Raw genomic sequence first — 21,775 nt, forward strand, 5'->3', positions numbered from 1 at the left:
GGTTGTGCTTCCTAAATTGGGCCGGGGATTCAGATGACTTTCATCCCAACAATGGTTTCCTGAATTCCAGTGGAAAAGAACAGTATGTCAGAACAGGAAGAGGGTGCTGTTTTCCCTGCAAAGCCCAGCCCAGAGCTGCCAAGCCTTTGAGCAGGTGGTGATGGAGGGTATGGAAGCTACACACAGAAAACAGACCAAAACAGAAAAGAGATGTGTCAAGAATAAGTGAGGTATCTTTCCATTTGTGGCAGAACGTGTTTCTCCAGCAGAGTTATGCTTCAGATTTATGAGAAAAGAACATTTACCTCCTGCAGCAACCATGACAACACTGGCCTCTTGTTTATGTTGTCGAAAACATGCTCTTTTTTGTTGTTGACATTTTTGCATTCTGCATTTAACAAGAGGATTAGCAATGGAAAAAAAATTGTAATATTAAATCTATGTCAGAATGTCCTTTTGCTTGAAAACCAATGTTATCTTAACTTATTTTTTCGATAACTATAATTTTATTTATTTTATTTTTTTTCAATGATCTCATTAGCATTTCTAATAAGTTCATGAAATAACACAAAGTGAAAATGATTCAGTGTTCTCCCTCTTTTAAAAAAAATTATCCTGTAAATGATCAATTCAGGGGAGTGGCTTAGAGTTTTATAGTTTTAATAAAAAGTTTTCAAAAGAAAAAGCTCAAATAGGAATAAGTACTATCACTCTGAAGAAATGTCCAATGGCACATTACGATATATTAATGACAAAAAGGCATTTTCAATTCAATTTCAACAATTTCTCAGGCTTTTAAACTGAACTGTCAAGTATGAGCCATCACTACAAAAACGACTATAATTACAAATAGACAAAGTGTGAATGAACTTTTCTCCAGGTTCAGACAAGCAGAAAATGAATCAGCATTAGATAATTCATGTGTAATTACAACTGTCGCTAAAGAAAATACAAAATCAAAAAAGAAAAAAAAAAGTTGCACAGCTTGAAATGGTGAGATTTTAAATCTTTTGTGGTTGCAAAGTTCCCTCATACCTGGTGCCAGCTGGTAGATTTATGTGCAATTTCTTCACAATAAAACATCGACAAAGTTTTTTATTAACAACAAGCAGGGATCTTTAGCCAAAACATTAGAAATATCTGCTTAAATATCTGCAATGGTGTCCTTATTTTTGCAAAGTGATTAGATGTAGTGGTAAGAGGGAATAACGAGATACGAAGAAGTGGCAGGGGAAGGAAACGACCAAGGAAGCAACCTGCAGTAAAGGGACGGGGCCATCTGTGTCTCCGCTTTGGTCACCTGTCAGTCACCGGAGGTGTTGCACTTTGACCTGACGTTATGTCTTCTTCGTGGCATCTCTGTTCGCTGTAAGTTCCCATCGAATTCCTCTGTGCATTTTTAAGATGCTGTGCACTCCCATCCTGAATGCCGAGGTCCTACTGAACCGGTTAAAATAGGATGTCAACAAGTGACGCAGCAGAGCTGGAGCTCAGAGTTGCAGGAGTAGGAGGAGGAGGAGAGACAACGACGCCTCAGTGCGCCACAGCTAGAACTGCATGGACTCCAACTGCAAGGTAGCTGAAAATCAATTTAAAACTCATTTTACGGGACTCTTTGTGATATGTGTGTAATGGTTTCGCTTCTCGTGGTGTTCTTACACGATTCTGCGCACTTGTTAGGCTTCTGTGTGGCTTTTTCACAGCGATTCGAGACGGGTTATTATGAAGGGAGACGAACGCGCGCCAAACTTCGCTTTAAAAACGGCGGTTTTAGAAATGTAAGGGTTATCTGGAAAAAATCTGAGTCGTGTCGTACAAATTAAAGCTGTGATTGATTCAGGACTTCATTTGGGTGAATTCGGCTATGGAATCATCCCGTCATGTAACATTTTATAAGTTGTATAATACATTGATTTTTATCACGCCATAGTATGGAAACATTCCTTTAATCCTACGTGTGGATTTAACTGTTACAAAGCTATTTTCCTCATTTATTTTGGTCGGTTTATGGATTATCTAATATAATATGACCCATTTAAGTTTCTAGCCCATTTTAGTTGACAGCTCGCATCCATAAAAATAAATTACCTTCCCTTTTTGGCTCTGTGTGGTAGCTATGGACTTCCCAAAGTGCCCAAAAGTGTAATAATAATTTGTAGTTACACGTATCATTTTTAAATTAAACTTTGAAAATATCAGATTTGTTCATGAATATATAAAATGTTTGCCTAAAACATCAACATGTAGTTATATTTAAAATTGATAAATCATGAATGAAACAAATCAAAAATCAGTTAAAATCATACTTCAACATTTATCCGTATTCAATTAGTTCATGCTTTTTGTACTGCTTTGCACGGGGAATTTATTGAAGGTGTTGCTCTTTTCACCAAATATATTCCGACAGATTTTTTTTAACCTTCAAAACTTGTCATTTTTAAATAATATTGATTAGAGCACTGACTTTAATGAAAAAGACTGACCTAATATATAAATGTATAATGTCCCTCAGCAAGCGTCATTAAATATTTAAATAAATAGTAAAATAATTATGTGCTGGAAAATCTAGACTTTTTTCTCCCCATCATGCTTATGTAATTGCATTTGTAATGAATTATTGTGTGCACATTTATTTTAATCTTTAATCAAATATAGATACATTTAAGTAATGATTTATCTATTTGTCCTTTTATAGATTTTTTTTGGGCAATTTTAGACCCCCATACTGCATGTGTAGCTGCATGCCTCCATGCAGATATTTTATTGCATAAAGCATCAGCATCAGGTTGTGCTACTTCAGGGCACAGTTGTTAGGATTTTTACCGGCGAGCTGATACTTGCTCACCGATCTCTGCAGCTCCACCATATACAGGTGCTGGTCATAAAATTAGAATATTGTGATAAAGTTCATTATTTTCCATAATGTCATGATAAAAATTAAATTGTCATATATTTTAGATTCATTGCACACCAACTGAAATATTTCAGGTCTTTTATTGTTTTAATTTTGATGATTTTGGCAAACAGCTCATGAAAACCCAAAATCCCTGTCTCAAAAAATTAGAATATTATGAAAAGGTTCTCTGAACGAGCAATAAAAATAATCATCTGAATCAACAAAGTAACTCTAAACACCTGAAAAAGATTCCTGAGGCCTTTAAAAACTCCCAGCCTGGTTCGTTACTCAAAACCGCAATCATGGGTCAGACTGCTGACCTGACTGCTGTCCAGAAGGCCATCACTGACATCCTCAAGCAAGAGGGTGAGAAACAGAAAGAAATTTCTGAACGAATCGGCTGTTTGCAGAGTGTTATATCAAGGCACCTCAGTGGGAAGTCAGTAGGAAGGAAAAAGTGTGGCAGAAAACGCTGCACAACGAGAAGAGGTGACCGGACCCTGAGGAAGATTGTGGAGAAGGGCCGATTCCAGACCTTGGGGGAAGCAGTGGACTGAGTCTGGAGTAGAAACATCCAGAGCCACTGTGCACAGGCGTGTGCAGGAAATGGGCTACAGGTGCCGCATTCCCCAGGTCAAAGGTCAAGCCACTTTTGAACCAGAAACAGCGGCAGAAGCGCCTGACCTGGGCTACAGAGAAGCAGCACTTTGGACCACTGTTGTTCAGTGGTCCAAAGTACTTTTTTCGGATGAAAGCAAACTTTGCATGTCATTCGGAAATCAAAGTGCCAGACTCTGGAGGAAGACTGGGGAGAAGGAAATGCCAAAATGCCAGAAGTCCAGTGTCAAGTACCCACAGTCAGTGATGGTCTGGGTGCCATGTCAGCTGCTGGTGTTGGTCCACTGGGTTTTATCAAGGGCAGGATCAATGCAGCAGCTATCAGAAGATTTTGGAGCACTTCATGCTTCCATCTGCTGAAAAGTTTTATGGAGATGAAAATTTAATTTGGTCTGGAATCGGCCCTTCTCCACAATCTTCCTCAGGGTCCGGTCACCTCTTCTCGTTGTGTAGCGTTTTCTGCCACACTTTTTCCTTCCTACTGACTTCCCACTGAGGTGCCTTGATATAACACTCTGCAAACAGCCGATTCGTTCAGAAATTTCTTTCTGTTTCTCACCCTCTTGCTTGAGGATGTCAGTGATGGCCTTCTGGACAGCAGTCAGGTCAGCAATCTGACCCATGATTGCGGTTTTGAGTAACGAACCAGGCTGGGAGTTTTTAAAGGCCTCAGGAATCTTTTTCAGGTGTTTAGAGTTACTTTGTTGATTCAGATGATTATTTTTATTGCTCGTTCAGAGAACCTTTTCATAATATTCTAATTTTTTGAGACAGGGATTTTGGGTTTTCATGAGCTGTTTGCCAAAATCATCAAAATTAAAACAATAAAAGACCTGAAATATTTCAGTTGGTGTGCAATGAATCTAAAATATATGACAATTTAATTTTTATCATGACATTATGGAAAATAATGAACTTTATCACAATATTCTAATTTTATGACCAGCACCTGTATATGCACACTCAATTACTGTCTGTGCATGTTGGAGATCGAGCTTCCCTTGTCCTCCTGCTAATTCCTTCTGAACCAGCCCAGGGTGTACCAGCGTATATAAGCAAAGCAAACAGTATTTCTTTAAATTTAACATGCGATGAAGGTGTGGCAGCATTGGGACAAGTCTCACTTTGTCCTGGCCTAGGTTTTGTTGACACTCGCGCAGATGTATCATAAAACCCATTAGGTGGAAGCTCATTAGGCCGAAACTTAACCGGGATTTTAAGGAGTAAATCATTTGCAGGAGTTGATCCATTGCATATGCTCGTCAGAGCTGAGCGCACACACCCACACTTTTTAGTCCTTTCAGTTATGTAAGTGCTAACTGGCAGCTTGTGCACACACCCACAGCGAAGCTGACCTCATGTGGGGGAAAAAAAAAGGAAAACAGCAACATCTATTAGGCACATAATGCTGCAACCAAAATAAGCCTCTCGGTTACTCATCGGCTTACAGAGCATCAAAACAAAGAGAGATCAGGCTTCTAGTCATGATAACTGTCTTTTTACATATCAGCTGTCAAATAAAGGCTGAAGTTTGTTTTGTTCTGCTGTCATCAGCAGGTTAAATGTGACTGATACCTGTAAGTTTTTCTCTACTCTAAAGCGAGGGACATCTGCAGTTTATAGTTAAATAGTTGATAAACAATTAATAGTCAAAATTAAGGAAGTGCTGAATTATTTTTCTTTTTTTCTGCAAGTTATTTGGTGAAAAGGCAACATTTTGCAAAAGGTCTTAAGAATAATAATAAAAAAAACATTGTCAATGTTAATTTACAATAACAGAATAAAATAATGCTCAAAATTATGCAAAACCAACAAAAACCAATTTATTAGTGTTTGCATTGACAAATATAGAAATATATGATATAAAGTATGTGGTTTGTAAGCAGCCTTGAAAATTTGGGAATTTATTTTTGTGTTTGTCCTGTTATGAATAAGTTGGAAAGAATGGAAAATGTTTTTTAAAATGATATTTCCATTCTCTGCTCCAGACTTATTTTCATCATATCCTCACTGCAGTATTCCAGCAATCAGTATTTGGGACTCTGAGTTGTTTAGATGACAGTATTTTAAAATCCTGCTATAATCCTGCGATTATACCAGGATTATGTAAAATCCTGATATAACCACATTACATCACGATTTAAAAACTTTCTGATTTAAAATCCTGGGTCTGATCTGAAGGGCTTGTGATGCTAAATAGAAATTATTTTTTTTATTTCACAATTAGAATAAAAGGTTTATTGGCTACAGTCTGTACTCTGAATGAGTCCGTGTTTAGATCAGCCCAGTTCAAATGAGCGTGAATGTTGTAGGTCTTGAAATGGAATTGGTTTCTGTCCAAATGCTAAAGAAGCAGTGAAACATCCTTTTTTTTCCCACACATGCTGAATTACAAGCATGTGTTTTATTATTTGTCTCAACATGCAGACATTTAAATCAAACTTGAGCATAAAGTTGTTTTTTTTTGTTTACCGAAAATGACAAAATTGTTTGCAATAGTCTGGAGTTTTGAAATGGAAAATATGCTGGAACCTTGAGAAGCTAAGAAGCTAATTTTCTGCCTTGACTACCGCAATGCTTTGCTAATTTGTCTCCCGGTCTATGCTGTGAAACCTCTTCAAATGCTCCAGATGTGTCTGGTCTTCAGTTAGCCTAAAAGACACGCATGTCAGATCTCTGCGTCCCACTGGCTACCCTTAGCCGGTCGGAACAAATTCAAGTCACTGATGTTAGCTTACTAAAGCTTAATGAAACCCATCTACTTGAATGCACTCATAGGGACATAGTCGCTTCGGTTGCAAAGTATTTTTGGCTAGTAGTGCCTACGCCACCCTCAAGACAATCCAGACTCTTTTCATGTGCCGTTTTACAGTGACCTACCAAAACCTTGTCTCTCTTCGAGAAACTCTTGAAGACTCAATCCTGTAGAGACAATCACCTACCTTTATTTCACTCTTCCTCCATTTCCCGTCTAATCTTGCACCATGTTTCTACACCATTACCTCTGACAGAACCTAACCACATTTTTTAGATAAAAGCATCAGTTTTGTGCATCGACGTACAAATAACTAAGGATGTCTAGGGGCATTTAATTACATTTTAATTGCTTCCTGTTCCCCGAGGGCATCAGTATGGCTTGACACCTAAACCCATTTGTCTCTTCAGATTTGAAAGTCTAGAGAACACGACTTTCAAGTTTGAAAGAAAGCTGGGTACAGCAAAAAAAAAAGTTTCTCATCTAAATTTGCCAAAACATGATTCTGACAACGATCAAAGAAGAATAAACCTATAATTGCCTCTCTTCCCACAAACCACATCAGCGTTATTAGCTGGTAAAACAACACACACATCACTATACACAGTCTCTGTTTCAGCTAATTATGCCGGCCCAGCCTTGACAACTCTCCACTGTTGGGACTTGAATCCCTCTCGGCCCTTTTACTCTCCACAGCTGTAGGAAAAGGTCAGAAAGATGGCATAATCAAGGCCAATCACAATGAATGACTGATGAGCATTGGGGCCCCTTGATCTCATCATCATTTCAGTGGGGGGCCTCTGAACCTCTTGTTACCTTTAATACTTTGATGTCAGATGCACATTTGAAGAAGGAATAACCTAATGACGAGCAGTTGTTGCACCGAGTTGTCTTAAGTGCTGCTATGAGTATGAAGGAGCACTAATTAGAAACACAAAGCAATTAAGCAGAGAAAGTTAACACACCCCACATTGCACTCTTATGTAGTTCCACCATCTAGAGACCAATTAGTAGGGAAGGGCGCCTTGCTTGAGGCGGCTACAGTCCCAGGAACAAGCTAATAATCGACTGCCCCACCCTTCATTTTCTTTGGAGGCCCGACAAGCAAACTTGGCAACCTTTAGTGACCTCTAAATGAAGGATGCCTGAGTCACACTCTTACTTACGAAGGAGAGCTAATAAGTTTGTGTGAACGTCGATCTGATCCACAATGGTAGACGAGCCTTTTTCCCCTTCAAAGGATCTAAAAGCATTAGTATCTCTGCCATGCGAGAACACCTCTTCTATGCCTTAAGGAAAATGAGGCATAAGACGCTAAAGGTGTGTTATCCGTGGAACATTCTGAAAACATGAGACTGTCTTTCCCCTCCTTCTTTTTCCTCACCTTTCTCTCTGCGTCGCTCTCTCTCTCTCATGTCTTGTTCCAGCAGGCTTTAATGCATAATATTCTCGGGTGATGCCAGTAAATCATCCCTGAGGGCAAGGTGGGATTGAGCTCTGTATAAGCTTGAGGAAAAATTAAAAAAAGGTTACAGTAGGGCTAGGCTATTACTGAAAAACATATCATGATACAAGCAATTCATATCAGTTGATATCGATAATTATTGATTAGTTTTTAACTATCCAAAATGCTGTCAAACTGACCTCTTTTTCTCTTTTATCCAAAATTTCCTCTTGAGCTGTTGTACTCGTCTCTCCACTGTGACCTTTTTTTATTTTTAAGCCGTTATGAAGCAGGGTAGCTAAATCTGAAACTGCTCCCACATCCTCAGGCATACTGTATAAACCTCACCGTATAAACTGATGGTTGAGAAGCATACTAATCACCTACATTTCTTGTGACAAGGTCCTTCATTTCTCACAATCTGAATGGACCCTCTAGCAAGTTTGATAAGCTAGTTGGGTGCCTATTCCCATTTTGTTTTCACTAGGGCATCCACCGCACAACTGTCAGTGCTGCTCTCAGTAGCTGTCACGCTACACGTCTTTGCCACTGGTTGCATTGACTCCCAGCATTATCAACTCGGTGTTGTATACTAAGCAGTTTGATGTGAACACTGTTTCCCTTCTGAGCAGTTTCCCGTGCGAGTTGGTGCGTCATCGAGTACGCATCTGCTGTCTTGAAAATGTACCTTTGTCCTCTTTAAGCGAAGACTTTTGAGGACTGAAGTAGACCCAAGTATGTTGGGGGCAATGTGAAACTGCTGCTGCGCATGTTACTCTACTCACCAGGTTGTTGCTAGGTAACCAAAGAGTGAGTGAGTTAGTTGATACCAACAACCTTTCTTAGCTGGCGGTGAGAGGTTGAGTGGCTAAAGTCTTTCTTCTGCCTACATCCCCCAGAATGCTGTGCAGTTCTGGATTGGAGTTCAGTGAAATCATCAAAATTTGATCGGACGTATTTTCTGTTATTCTGGATCGTGTGTCTATCGCTATGGATGTTGTTATTGTTTTTTTGCCTAGCCCTATGTCACACACATGAAAAAATTCAGCCTCCTAACTGTACATTTTGATAAAAAGTGGAAGTGAATGCCCTTTTAGAGACAATTCCTGACATTACATTTGCTGTGTTTACTCAAGAGTTGATCCTTGCTGCACTGGTTTGACATACCAGCAGTGGGTTGCAGCAGCGGATTGCACATATGCAAGTTTTAGTGACTCCGCGAGTGGGCGTCTTCACTCGATTCGCTGGCTGGAGGAGAAAGTGTTGACTTGTTACATAAACCCAGCAAATCAGACTTACACTTTCGGAGCAATAAAGGCAAGAGGAGTGGTTTAACTCTCCTTTGGCCTTATCTTCAGACCGGTTCCATCCTGCAGTAATTATATCACTGCAGCCACACACAGAGAGTCAATGATCCACTAGTGAGTCATGATTAATTTTTCATAATTGGTAAATTATAGATATTTTTTTCCTGTTTTAAGGTACTTCTTAAACTTTTAAACATTTACAAGGCTCAGTCGTAACTCCTATTACATCACTTCAGCTGCTAATACAGTGAAATGGGTCTTTTTTAAATGCCTCAGATAAATACTAGAAATGCAATTAAGCACTTGAACCATCAACGGGGAAAACGTAGCAGCCAGAATTGTGTTGAATCACAAAGTTTGTGACATTTTTTTCCCCTCTTGTTTATCTTATGAAACCCTCCATTGCCACAAGAAAACGAGTTGCTGTGTTTTTTCATGTTGCTATATCATCAAAGTGGAAAAAATGATCCCGTCATTCCAGGATAACCTTTGTGTTTTATCAGCATTTCCCCAGACACTATCCAGTCCATGACTGTTGGTTACTCAAGCAGGGTTTTTTTGTACCGAAGACATTAATGATTGTGAACAGCTGGAATTTATAGTAATAATTGATGAGGACTGCAGGGGAAACACCGCAGCAACATTATTTGCTATTTCCTCGAGGTGCAGCTGTCCACCTTTCTTCCTCCGTCACTGTGGTTGACTGTGAAACGACAAGTGTGACAAATTGTACTCCTTAGTCATAGTGAGGGATTTGCTCAAGCTCTGGTTTATTCCCAGTTGGTTCCCTTCTAGGGTTGCAATTTAGTAGCCGTGCAGTTTAGTTCAGCTCACAAATAGACTCCTCTTACTCTGAATGCACACGTTTAAAAATGTTGAACTGTTTCATCCTTGATATTTTCTGATATGATCTCGGGTAAATATACAGAAGGGTCTTGTGGAGGAATCCATGTTTAACAAGGGACGTCCTGAATCAATATTTGAGGAATTTCTTGAGCGATCATAGCAGAGTGGCTGACTGCCTCCGATCCCTTTATCTCTAATGCTTAGAGCTACTTTGAAACGGATACACAACAGGGTACATGTCAATAACTTCAATGTGAAACTTGGAATTGTCAAAAATATTTTAAATAGCTTCACATATGTGGAACAAAGAAACCCTTGCAGATGTGTTTAAATTCTGGCAGAGCCCCAACCGCGCCGAAGCTTATAATGAATACCATCCTTAATCCCTGTTGGCATTGTTGTGTGGCTATTTTCGAGTTGCCTTGCTGATTGCTGCCATTTTCAACAAACATACAGTAATATGTCTTTCTTTGCTCCCATTTCTCCTTCAGAAACACCAATAACCATTGATTCTTTTTGAAGTGACCTCCAGTTTCTTTTGAGTGAAACAAATGGTTTTAGTGATAGTGAAGGGAGAATATAAGCCCAATTGTTGGCTCCGCAGATAACATTTAATTTATAAGTAAGATGATAGAAGTATAACTGCACAATATATCACACATTTAGTGTTACCACAGCATCGTTGCAGTCGATATCGCAAAGAATGACTTAGGCTACACAATAAATGATTGTGAATTATTTATGAGCACTATGTACCAATATATTGCTATGCCAGTTGCAACTTGTTCAATAAAACAACAATAACTTGAAGAGAAATTCCTGGTGACATTTCATTCATGTAGATTAGTAACTTTTCTTCATTTTTTTGTGTTTTGCAACCAGTGTTGCCCATTAATATTTGCCCATATGTGTTTTTGTGGCCACAGAAGTGTCTGAATTTGAGTCTGGGAATTTCACTGTGTCATATTTTATTATTTCAAATTCTTACTCTAAGATCTGGACTACTAAGATACACGTTTTAAACCAAGACATTTCTTGTTTTAGCTGCTTTCATCTCATCATTTCTTTTAATTCGGATTTCTTAACCGTGGAAAAATTGCCAAATTATTTTGTTTCTCACACCTGAGAAAATGTTCATATTATGCAAGATCGACGAAGACATGGAACGTGACCTTTGTAGTCCAATGAAGAAATGAAACAGTCCGTGTGAATTTCTCCCTTACTTTCTGATTGGACTTTCCCCCCTCAATCATAGGAAGGTTGAGCTTATCTCTGCATGTGTGTGTCTTCTTCTATCACATTTTTCCTTCCTATCAACATTCCTCTGTTGTGCTCGGATACAGCTCTCTGTGAGCAGCCGCTATCTTTGTGTCTTAATCTGCTTGTCTTCTGAGCAATATGTAATCTGGTCTTCCCAATGATTGTATAGACTTGTTCTAGTCTATTTTTTAATAAGCTTTAAATCATAATCATTGAAATGAATAGAAATAAACCACTCCATGTGAAATGAATGCATAAAGATATGTTGTTGATAATTTTGTGATTTTAATTAGATGCATCTGTCAGATAGGTTCATTCTTCAGATAAAAATTAAGAAGTAAAAGTAATAGAAAATGCACTATGTTAAAATACCATATTTTGCACAATATCTCCCTAATTCTGCATATCGGCTTCCACACAACTCAATTTCACTCACCAAAGTGTGATTACTTCACTTCCTAGTGAAATAATCAGGCAAAACCAGCAGTTCAATCAGATAAATCTGATAAATCAACTTTTAAGCAATGTGAACAATGTGAATATTTGCATCAAAAATACTCTGAAGTAAGGGATCAGTCTGATTTCAAATGTTATCCTGCTCATTTCTTATTAGTGAACACCAGGACAACACATCAGCAGACAGTCTAGGAAAGGACAAGACTTATCATTGGGGTCATTCAGAGGTCAAGATCCAGAACGCTGCTGGCTCCATCCTCGTCACCAGCCTCATACTCCGACTCTCCAAGCCGAAGCTGGGACTAGAGAAGACTCTAGAGGCGTGGTCCAGGTACGGAGCGTTTTGTTTTACAATATCTGCCCATAAAGGTTCATTCTGCCATTTAAATCACATGTTTTTCTAACATTTAGTCAAACAGTAATTGAATCTTTGGACCTGGTTTGCTGCCCTCCATTTGCGATGCACTACCGTCTTACGGTGGTGTGCACAAAGAAGTGGCTTTTTTTTTTTTTGTTGTATTTTCACAAAGGTTGTAATGAAACTCCTAAATAAAGTGTGGGAAGTCTTTCAGGAAGTATAATTTAGTATTGTTTCAGTTGATGCGTCATATAGTTTCTCAGATCATCCTCCAGTTGGCTAATTACTCTCCTTGTGTTTCCTTCTTGAGTCAGTATTGCATGAACTCTACCATTTCCTGTTAATTTCTTGCAAAAAAAAAAAAAAATCACTTTATATTTTAGATGCATGAATATGAATCACATTGTGAAAAGAATGACTCTACATTATTTATTTTCTGTAAGTTTGCACACTGCCGTGTGGCTTGTCAACGGAGATCAGAGTCTCCCACTTCAACCCCGTCTCTCATCTGCCTGCAGTCATATTAGACTTTTATTCCCTTATATAGACATCTTGAATATAGGGTGTGTGTTATTGTTCCTTTGTTCCTCCTTCTTCGAAGAGTGAACGAAGAGAGAACATGCGGTGCAAAGTCGGAGAACATCTGACTCTGGGAAAGCTGTTTAGAGAAGAACAAGGAAGCGAGGAATGCCGACAATCTGGTTGATCAGCGTTCCCGTGGAAATTGTTGGCTGTGTAATCCCTCTAATGTTTGCGCTTAAAAACATTACAGAGACAAGAGGAACGACGGTCCAAGAGGAACGGCGTGTCTAACTGCAGAAATTATTGTTAAAACCTTTGTGTAGATTTGCTTATTCTTGCTATAACCTACTAATAAAATGTATTTTTTTCATTTTTTTAAAATATCAGATTGATTTCACATTTAAATCTCTCTCTCTCTCTCCCTCTCTTTTTCCCTCCCTCCATCCCTTGTTTCCAGTTTGGTTGACCCAGAGTTAGCCGAGATCAAGAACAGCGCCTTGCAGGTAAAGATAATTTCTCGTGAAAGTGATACAACAAATTACAGTTTTTGAGCCGACATTATTCAAAGTGTTCCCGCTCTAATCAAGAGGAGAGTTCAAAGCTTCCAGTTCTTTAGAACCAGGTGACGGTTTTCTGTGATTGGATCTTTGAGTGACACTTAAAAACATCTGAGATTGATGGTTATTTTAACAGTTGGAAGAGACAGGGTGTGTGTGTGCGTGTGTGTGTGTGTGTGCGTGTGTGTGTGTGTGTGTGCGCCTTTGTGTCCCTGGAACTCTCTCATGCCTTTCAAAATAACCTGTTTGACAAGGCTTCAATCTCTAAAATAGCTATTGCATGGGAACGTACGCTTTTAAAAAGCTCCCGCTGAAGTCAGCATGTATTTAGAAATTGTGATAGCACATGAGAGGAAAAAATAGGAATTATGATAGCAGCCTTCCTGCTGTAAAAGTCAGGAAGCTTTTTTCAAGGCTGCTTAGGAATTTGCATTGGTGAGATAAGGATGATAAGAGCAAGTTGACTTATGAAAACGACTACTGAAACACACAGTTATGTAATGGCTGTACTTAAAATACACAGCAGCACCTTGCAAAAGTATCCCTGTCCGTTCAATATTTTTGACATGTTACGATGACAACATGATGCATTTTATTGGGACTTTACGCAGCAGGCTAGTGCATAGTATTGTGTAATTGGGAAGGGAAAGAAAAATGATACATGTCGTAACAGATTTTCACAAGCAAAAACCATAAAAGCAATTGTGTGGCAATCACCACGCTTTATTTTGATATCTGTAAATAATATCCAGTGAAATCAAGTTTCTTTAGAAGTGACAGATTGTTTTTAGGAAAACATTAGTCAACAAAAAGCAGAGTCAAGACAAAGGAACACCAGTGAATTTCTTAGTGCAAGGCTGTATTCTAATATGATTGTTGCTATGTCCAGTTTTGGAGTCCCCTCCCTTTCTAATTAACTAAGCGACACATTCATTGGACTCTGTTGTGTTTCTCTTCAGGGAACACCACACATACCAGGACAATCCAACATGTCGAATGCCCCAGATTTTACATCAGAGTGGTCCCAATGTCTTGCCGAGTGATTCTTAATACACCACGCACAACAGCAATAATCCTTGAGAGGCATCCCGATAATTGGGGCGTCCTTAAGGCTGTTGGAAGGAGAAAACCATGACAAGAATCTGCATAAAAATCTTGCAGTGTGAACTAGACATTAGGTAACTCTGGAGGGGCTGCAGAGATCCACATTGTTTATTATATAAAATCCCAATAAAGTACATTGAGGTTTATGGTTGTTATGTGGCTAAATATCAAAGATTAAGGATCAGTTGTGCTTATGCATGGTTCTGTGTCTCGGGAGGAGTATTTTGTGGTGAGAAAAATAACTTGTTTTGAGGCAGATCCAGCACATTCAGTCAGTGACGGTAATGTTGTGTATCTCAACAGGTTAATGGAACTTCATCCAGCTCCTCCATAGAAACAACCAGCGCATGTCCATCGTCAGAGGCAATCCTGTTTTCAGCCAAGAAGAGAGAAAAACTCCTCAATGTTGTTAACCGTGATCTGGGAATAACCGGGAACCTGAACAGAACTCACATTCTTCCTAATAGTAACACCAGAGTAAATGAACATAATAATAATGACTTGTACGGACGACCCTGTGAGTCACAGTCCAGACGGTGCCCCGGATCTTTAACTGGAACTGAAAAAGACAAAAAACAACACCAAACACACCTTGAAAACCATTCTTATTTTGGCAACTGTTCGGATGAGCCTGTACCCATGTTGTCTTCCACCATGGTGACAGTTCTCGCTCCTCAGTGGGGTGGTCGTGTAAGGCGAACCAAAAGGTTTGATGGAACTGGATATTCAGAAGCTCAGGCGGATTTACAAGAAGGTGCAAATACGTCACCAAATCACCAACAAGGTGTGAAGAATGTGTTGACGGATGGATCGAACATTCCTAGGAGAGTCCTGGGAACCAGAAGTAATACAGTGGGCTGGTCAAGTAAAAGTGATCCTTCAAGCTTGGATTTCAACACTAAAAAGGACATGATTTCAACTGTTTCATTAGATTCGGGTGCTATAAGCCCTTTAGCCACTTCTCCAACGTCTTGGTCTCACCTCTCCCCTAACCTTAATGAACAAAGGCATCCCCAAATGGACCTCCAAGGTCGACAATCATCTCTTAGCACAAATCCAGCAACGAGCAGCTTTTTCCTGTCTTTTAGAAGAGTTAACCCCAATACCACAAACTCCAGTCAAATTCCTGTCCTCCCTGAGGGGAAGTCCTCATCTCGGAACTGCTCTCTCAATAATAATGAACAAGAGAGACCAAAGTCTGTCCTCTCTCCTTCTCCGGTTTCTTACAGGACAACTGAAACTGGACCGGTACTCTCTCCTGTCGGCTCCGATCATAGAGAGAGAAACGTATCCGAGAAGTTTTCGTTCCTAACTTCACCAACAAGCAGAACTATGAAAGACAATTCTTATACCCAGCAGTCTCAGATGACCCAAACTAGTTTTACATCTTCCAAACCTACATTTCAGAGGCAACAAAATTGTGAGAATGTGGACAACACGATCCCTTTCTCAGAGAGCTCGATTTCTCCTACTAGATATTTTCCGCTTGATCACTCTGCTCCTTCAAAAACTCACAGTCTTCCAAGGCGAGCAAACCTGAAATCCACTTCCTGGTGGAAACAAGTTTCTCAGGAAGGCAGTTCTCCTCTCAGTGTGAAAAACACAAACAAGAAAGACTACGAGAAAACGGACTCTCCGAGTCTGACAGACAACAAAAGACTGGGTAGTTATATGCTTAACAGTGATAACAACAACACAGTGGAGTTGGCTCGCAAAAGCAACATCAACCGCTCTTTAAAGATGCGGTCACCTGAATCAGAAAGAACTGCCATCCAGCAGCGTGGCTTAAATGGAGACAATAGACAACCACAAAAACCTCAGAGTATGCCTGATTGTCGGCCTGCTTCTAAAGTTAGCACAGTTTTAGCGCAAACAACACAAAAGCAAACCAAGGTTCCAGACAAGAATGATGAAAGAAAGACTTTGCTCTCGGCTCGTGTGCCTTCGTCTACTTCATTTACTCCCATGACCTCAAATCTGCCCGCAGATAGCTTTGGTAAATACAATGGTTCTCCACTGAAATCCACCAGTGCACCTACATCTCAAAACAAAATGGACACACAAAAGTTGAGCAAACCCCCTCTTTTCCACAGTTATTCCTGTGCAGCGAGCAATCAACCTTATCCTTCTCAAACTACCTATGACAGCTCCTCGAGTTCAAACACAAAACATACGCTTTCTTTCCAGTCTCAACAGGCTTCTTCTAACAACAGTGTTCACTCTTCTTCAGCTCAAACATCAACATTTACCAGTAAATCCAACGTCTCACCTCTTGGTTTTAAAAGAAGTTATGTCTGCCTTCCTAAACCGTACCACACTAAACCCGTGACAAGCCTTATTCCTTCGGTAAACACTCTCAATAAAACAAGAGGCAGCTACACACCAGCCACTCCAATCACATCCTCTGCTAACACTCCTCGTAGCCCGTCCACCCTGAGCCCTCCTGTCGCTTCCACCATGACGTCACCAATTCCTGTGAGTGCCTCCTCTCTCCTAACACCCCCGGCAACTCCAGTAATCGCTAGTCCCACCTCAGAACCTTCTCCCCCCAAGTTAAAAAGCATAGTTTATAACAGTCTAGAAAGAGAACCAAAAAAACATGGAAAGAGAGAGCGGCGAGTAACGTGGCAGGACTCGGTGGATGGACAGTGTTCAGAGTCGGTCAGTGTGGAGAAGCCAGATCTTCCCCAGGTCCAGGCAAACAACTCTTCAGCTCCCACAAAGCTCACCCAAAGTCCCCCCTCTGCCTTCTCGTATCCACAGTCAGGTAGTCCAGAAGGGGGTGACCACAAGGCTTTTAACAACACACAGCCGGGAAAAGGGGGGAAATATCGCTCCTTATCATCCGACTGTGCTGAGGTAGTGACCAGGGAGCGTGGCGTAAACAAGCAGACAGTTGGTGACACCATGAGCTCCGACCAGGGAGTACAGGGCCCGTTTACAACCAGGCAGGAACGTACTCTGTCAGTGGAGTCTGGCACAGTTCAGTGTCGTCACTCCGCTCCCCTTTCCCTCCCTCCTGACTTCCCCAGTGGGTATAAAAATCGCTATAGCACCCCACCTTACTCTACACTAATGTCTACCAGGCAGACAAAAGGAGAGCTGAAGACCTTACCACAGACATTTCTGATTTCCCAACCTTCCCATTTGAATCATGCTCCACAGACTTCATCAGATGCTAACCTATTTGTCTCCACTTTCAAACCCCCTTTGTCGCCTGTCAGACCATCCCAGGCTTGTTTAAAGCCTTTCCAAAGCGGAACTCCAAAACAAGAAAGCTCGGTATGCAGTCTGTCAGACACTGACCGGGTCAACAATAATAACCTTCAAGGCCTCGTCCAATATCAGCCAAATAGTCAGCTACAGCTTTTTGACAACAGGGTTCATATCACCTCACAGTCTCTTTTAGGTGATGAGGAACACAGCTTCTCTTCAACCTATGTAACTGAAACACTTGTTTACAAAATTAAATCTAAATCAGATGTTGCTGCAGACACCCCAAAGGACACCACACCTACATCTTCACAACACAACGCAAACACTTTGGTTTCTGTGGAGACCAAGTTTAAGCCGCAGCCAGGCTCAGCGCAGAGTAATGAAGTAGTTGAAAGGTCGTGCAGGCATTCTGATCAGAGCTCCAGTGATGGCAGGTCAACAAAGAGTGAACCCAGTCTTGAAGAAACTAGTGACGCAGGCGCCAACGAGAGCGTTCTGAGTAAAAGTAGGTTTTATTCAGTTGAGGTTAATAATGAAGAAAGTCCTAAGAAAAGCCGGTTTGGCATAAAGAGAAGCGTCAGCACACCAAGCTCTGGTTTACCTAGGTCGGAGTCGGACAGGGTCGCCAAGAGTTACAACAAAGTGGACCAGATGTTTAACAAGCTGAAGCAAAAATTCAGCTCCAAACGAACAGAGGAGGACTCGTCCTTCCCATTTAAGTGGAGGCGCACTTCCCAAACACCTTCTCTCAGTGGATCAAGCGATGTGAGCAGTGTCAGCGATGCCAGCGCAGACAGTACCAAAACTCTGGAGGAACGAAGACAGGAGGAGATGGTGCTGAAAGACAATGCAGTGAAAACAGAGGGCACGAAAAGACAAACTGACAATAGATACACTCTCGTGCCAGCACGGTCTGTTGGAGAAAGAAAGCCAGGAAATGATTTGCCCATCTGGTCAGAACATCCCACTCAAGGCAACAAAAGAGAGGATCCGAATTCTTGTGCCGCACCTCAAAGTCAAATTCATCTGACAGTCCATGGCCCAGTTGAAAAGTTTGAAATGTGTGAAAACAGTGAGAGACAGCATACAGCCACAAGCCAGTTCCTCTCCTTTTCGAATCACAGTATCGATGGGAGCCTCAGCCCTAATTTTGCTTATCCAAGTCAGAGCAGGAAGTCTACACCCAGCCCCAGGAGTCCCTTCTCACCATTTTCTTCTCTTTCACCTGTCTCCCCATTTTCCGCTGCGGAAGTGTTCGAGGACAACGTATTCTTCAGCCCAAAGCTCCATCGGCGCAGGGAATCCTCCTCTCCATTTGAGCCCGTGGATGGAATCAGGTTGGGAGTCTCAAGAAGGAGCCGGGTGTCTACCGGTCCCCCCACTTCAAGTCCAGGAAAGGAAAATGAACCCTTTACGTCATCGTACGCGGATTTAAAGTATGGTATTGAACCAGGGAGATCCTTCTCTGTAAGCTCTGTCCTCTCCAGTCGACCGGCACGGCCTGGACGGATTTCGACTGGGGCCAGGTTTATGAGCGTGGGCGATCTTTCTCACCCCGCTCTATCTCCCGCAAATGGCGGCAATGAGTTGCACCAGAGGTCCATCACACCTGCCGAAACGGGACCGTTTTATACCCAGCCTGAACACGACCCTCGCATGTCACGTTTCCCCTGTGATGCTGAGAAGATGCGATCCAGATCCCTCCCTCGATCACTGACTCAGTGCTTGGCAAAGTGGAGCTCAGGAGTGCCCCCTTCTCAGTCCAGCACCGGTACTCCATCAAGCGCAGGTCTTCTTCGTAGCCCCAGCATGAACATCTGCCACTTTTCATGGGATGCAGAGGGTCCCCCGACCCCTCCTCCGACGCCTCCCCTCTCACCGGTAACCAGACTCATGTCCAGACCTACTAGTCTTCCTGCTCCCACCTTTCCCAGCTCACCAGAAGCAGCAGACCCAGCAGATGGCCAGTCATCCAGAGTGCATCGGCCCTCCAGGGGCTTTGTGTCCAGTCTCAACACTTTTGACGAATCCTCAGACAGTAACTCTGACACAACAACAGACGATGAATATTACATAGACTCAGACGGTGGAGAAAAGGAGACAGAGCTGTGAAAGGAGTCTGGATGAGAACAAAAAGCAGGAAACTTTGTAGAGAGAAATCTGGGGGTTTTTTTGTTGTTGTTTCTTTGCGATGACTCTTTTGTGTCTCCTGTTTTTGTTTATTTTGCAACCATAAAGACATGAGGGTAGCTCAGACAAAGAGTTGCCTTGCTTGAGCTGCTTTTTAAAATTTGTGTACCAAGTCCTGGCAGGAAGTTGGGTTACTGCATGAGCAAGCCTGATACAATCAGCATAGTTTCATGTACAGTGTATTCTAATTTGTATGCAGCTCCTCGGTTTATAAATACCAAATGGTGATTGATTTTAACATTTGTAGTGTTGTGGCATGGTGGATGTGACCAGCGCTTCTAAGTATACATGTGGTTGTTTTTTAAAAGAACAAAGCACTCTGTAAGGTTTAAGCTATTGGCATAAGCTCTGTCTTCAGCTTTGCATTTCATTCTGCCAGGTGACAATAAGCACGAAGGTGCATGATATGCTGTCCTGTGAGGTTTCATGATCTCTATTGTCTTTGACCATTGAAGGGAGTAAAAACTGTTGTTCTCAAGGATTTGAAATGTCTGTAAATATGAGAATTGTACACTGGAATTGAATTTATTAATATTTTCTGTCTTAACATTCTGCTCTTGTTTGCACAAAGACAATCTCAAATCTTAATATATCTGTTTTATAAATAAATCTGACTTTTCTAACATAACCTTTTTGACTTTCCCTGTGTTATTTATGTCTGTGTGATGATTTCTAGAGGTAATAAAGTTTAATTTGCATGTAAGGCAAAAGGAATAAAAGCCTAAGGCGCCGTTCCTGTTGAGTGCCAACGACAATCTGTGCTACAGGTGGAGCCATCCAAAAGCCTCACTGTGTGCAGCTCCTCCCTGTCGCTAGTAGTTGTGGCAACCAGTGAGCTGCTGTGGTGATGGTTAGATAAATCATCCTTTGACCCCAGTGGTTGATCAACGCTCTGCGTGTTTGCTGGAAGTGTACTTTGTGACTTTCCGAGGCGCTTTGACACCAAGGCAACACATTCTGTTTCAGATTATCAAGCCCTGACATCATCTGGGAAGGGCTTTGCTGCTTCACAGCATATGTCCTCCTGAATGCACTGCCTTCACATCCACTGTTCCATTTTGCAAAACATTCTTTTACAGAGGAAAGCCGTTGTGGATGTATCAATACCAAGTGACTACATCAGGAAAAAGGTGCATAAGAAACTGGAGAAATACCAGGGCCTCAGAGAGGAACTGGAAAAGGCCTGGAAGGTGAAGACCACAGTGGTGCCTGTGGTCATCGGGGCCCTCGGGGCAGTCACCCCCAAACTGGAGCAGTGGCTAAAACGGATCCCAGGAACAACATCAGACATCTCAGTCCAGAAATGTGCAGTTCTAGGCACAGCCAAGATACTGTGCAGAACCCTCAAGCTCCCAGGCCTCTGGTAGAGGACCCGAGCTCAGAGGATGAAAGAGACCACCCGCAGAGGGTGAGAAGAGGATTTTTTTTTTTTGCTCCCAGTTAGCCAGATTTTCTTGTCCCTTGAGCTCTTGCGAAGAATTCATCAGACTTAAGTTTCTATCTTAAGACTTTGGAAGTTTAATTAATTTAGACTTGTCATGATCGGTCTCACAGAAAGTATTTAGTTTGAGTCTTTGTAATGTTTTATTTTTAAGCATAAAAGCTTAAAAAGGAATAAATCAGTGTCATGGATCTTTTGGTTCTTTGTGTTTAGGCGTTGGCAGCAAGAACAATTTCACTACTTGGAGGCCAAAAGTAACAGTTCGGCAGATATAAGGCTTTTATTTTTTTTTTGTACATGCATGTTGATGTTTAGGGAGGACAGATTTCTCAGGTTCTTTGCCAGATCCTGCTGGCTTTTTTTTTTTTTTTTTCTCGGTACTTCATGTGCTGCCATTTCTTTAGTCATGATCCCTTCAGGTGATTATTACACTGCTCTTTGTTTTTTTTTTTTTTTTTTTTTCATTTTACACCTCTGATGATAAAATAACTACGTGTCAGACTTTGGCATCTCAGGCACTTCGGTGTTAATTTTTGCTGCTAGAAACAAAGTGCTAAAAGATACCATTTTAGGAAAGATTCTTCCGAGGCCTGCAGGAAATTCTGGTGCAACCTCATGATTTGCATCTTGATCACTACCTATTTTCACTGTGAGGAGGAATATACCATAAGTCCATCAAAGTGGCAAAATATTTTATTACCAAGCACTGCACCTGAAATACTAAAGCCTATCAAATATTCCATTCCATCCTTACAGTGCATTTCATGTTTAATATTGACCATATTTAAAATGCAATGCAATGTTT

At 41.1% G+C, this 21,775-nt stretch overlaps 1 protein-coding gene across 1 annotated transcript; it reads left to right on the forward strand.

The window, feature by feature from the left end:
* The first annotated feature begins 623 nt into the window (after positions 1 to 623).
* LOC106910970 (uncharacterized) lies at positions 624 to 20,157 on the forward strand. The gene is made up of 4 exons (XM_014977705.2): positions 624 to 1,575; positions 11,740 to 11,913; positions 12,920 to 12,965; positions 14,427 to 20,157. Exons 1-4 carry the CDS (start codon positions 1,460 to 1,462, stop codon positions 19,449 to 19,451), a joined length of 5,361 nt encoding a protein of 1,786 aa, XP_014833191.2. The 5' UTR covers positions 624 to 1,459; the 3' UTR covers positions 19,452 to 20,157.
* Positions 20,158 to 21,775: the final 1,618 nt, after the last annotated feature.

The sequence above is a fragment of the Poecilia mexicana genome, unplaced genomic scaffold (genome assembly GCF_051168715.1).
Source record: "Poecilia mexicana isolate PSO_F unplaced genomic scaffold, ASM5116871v1 scaffold_20, whole genome shotgun sequence".
In the NCBI taxonomy this organism is placed as follows: domain Eukaryota; kingdom Metazoa; phylum Chordata; class Actinopteri; order Cyprinodontiformes; family Poeciliidae; genus Poecilia; species Poecilia mexicana.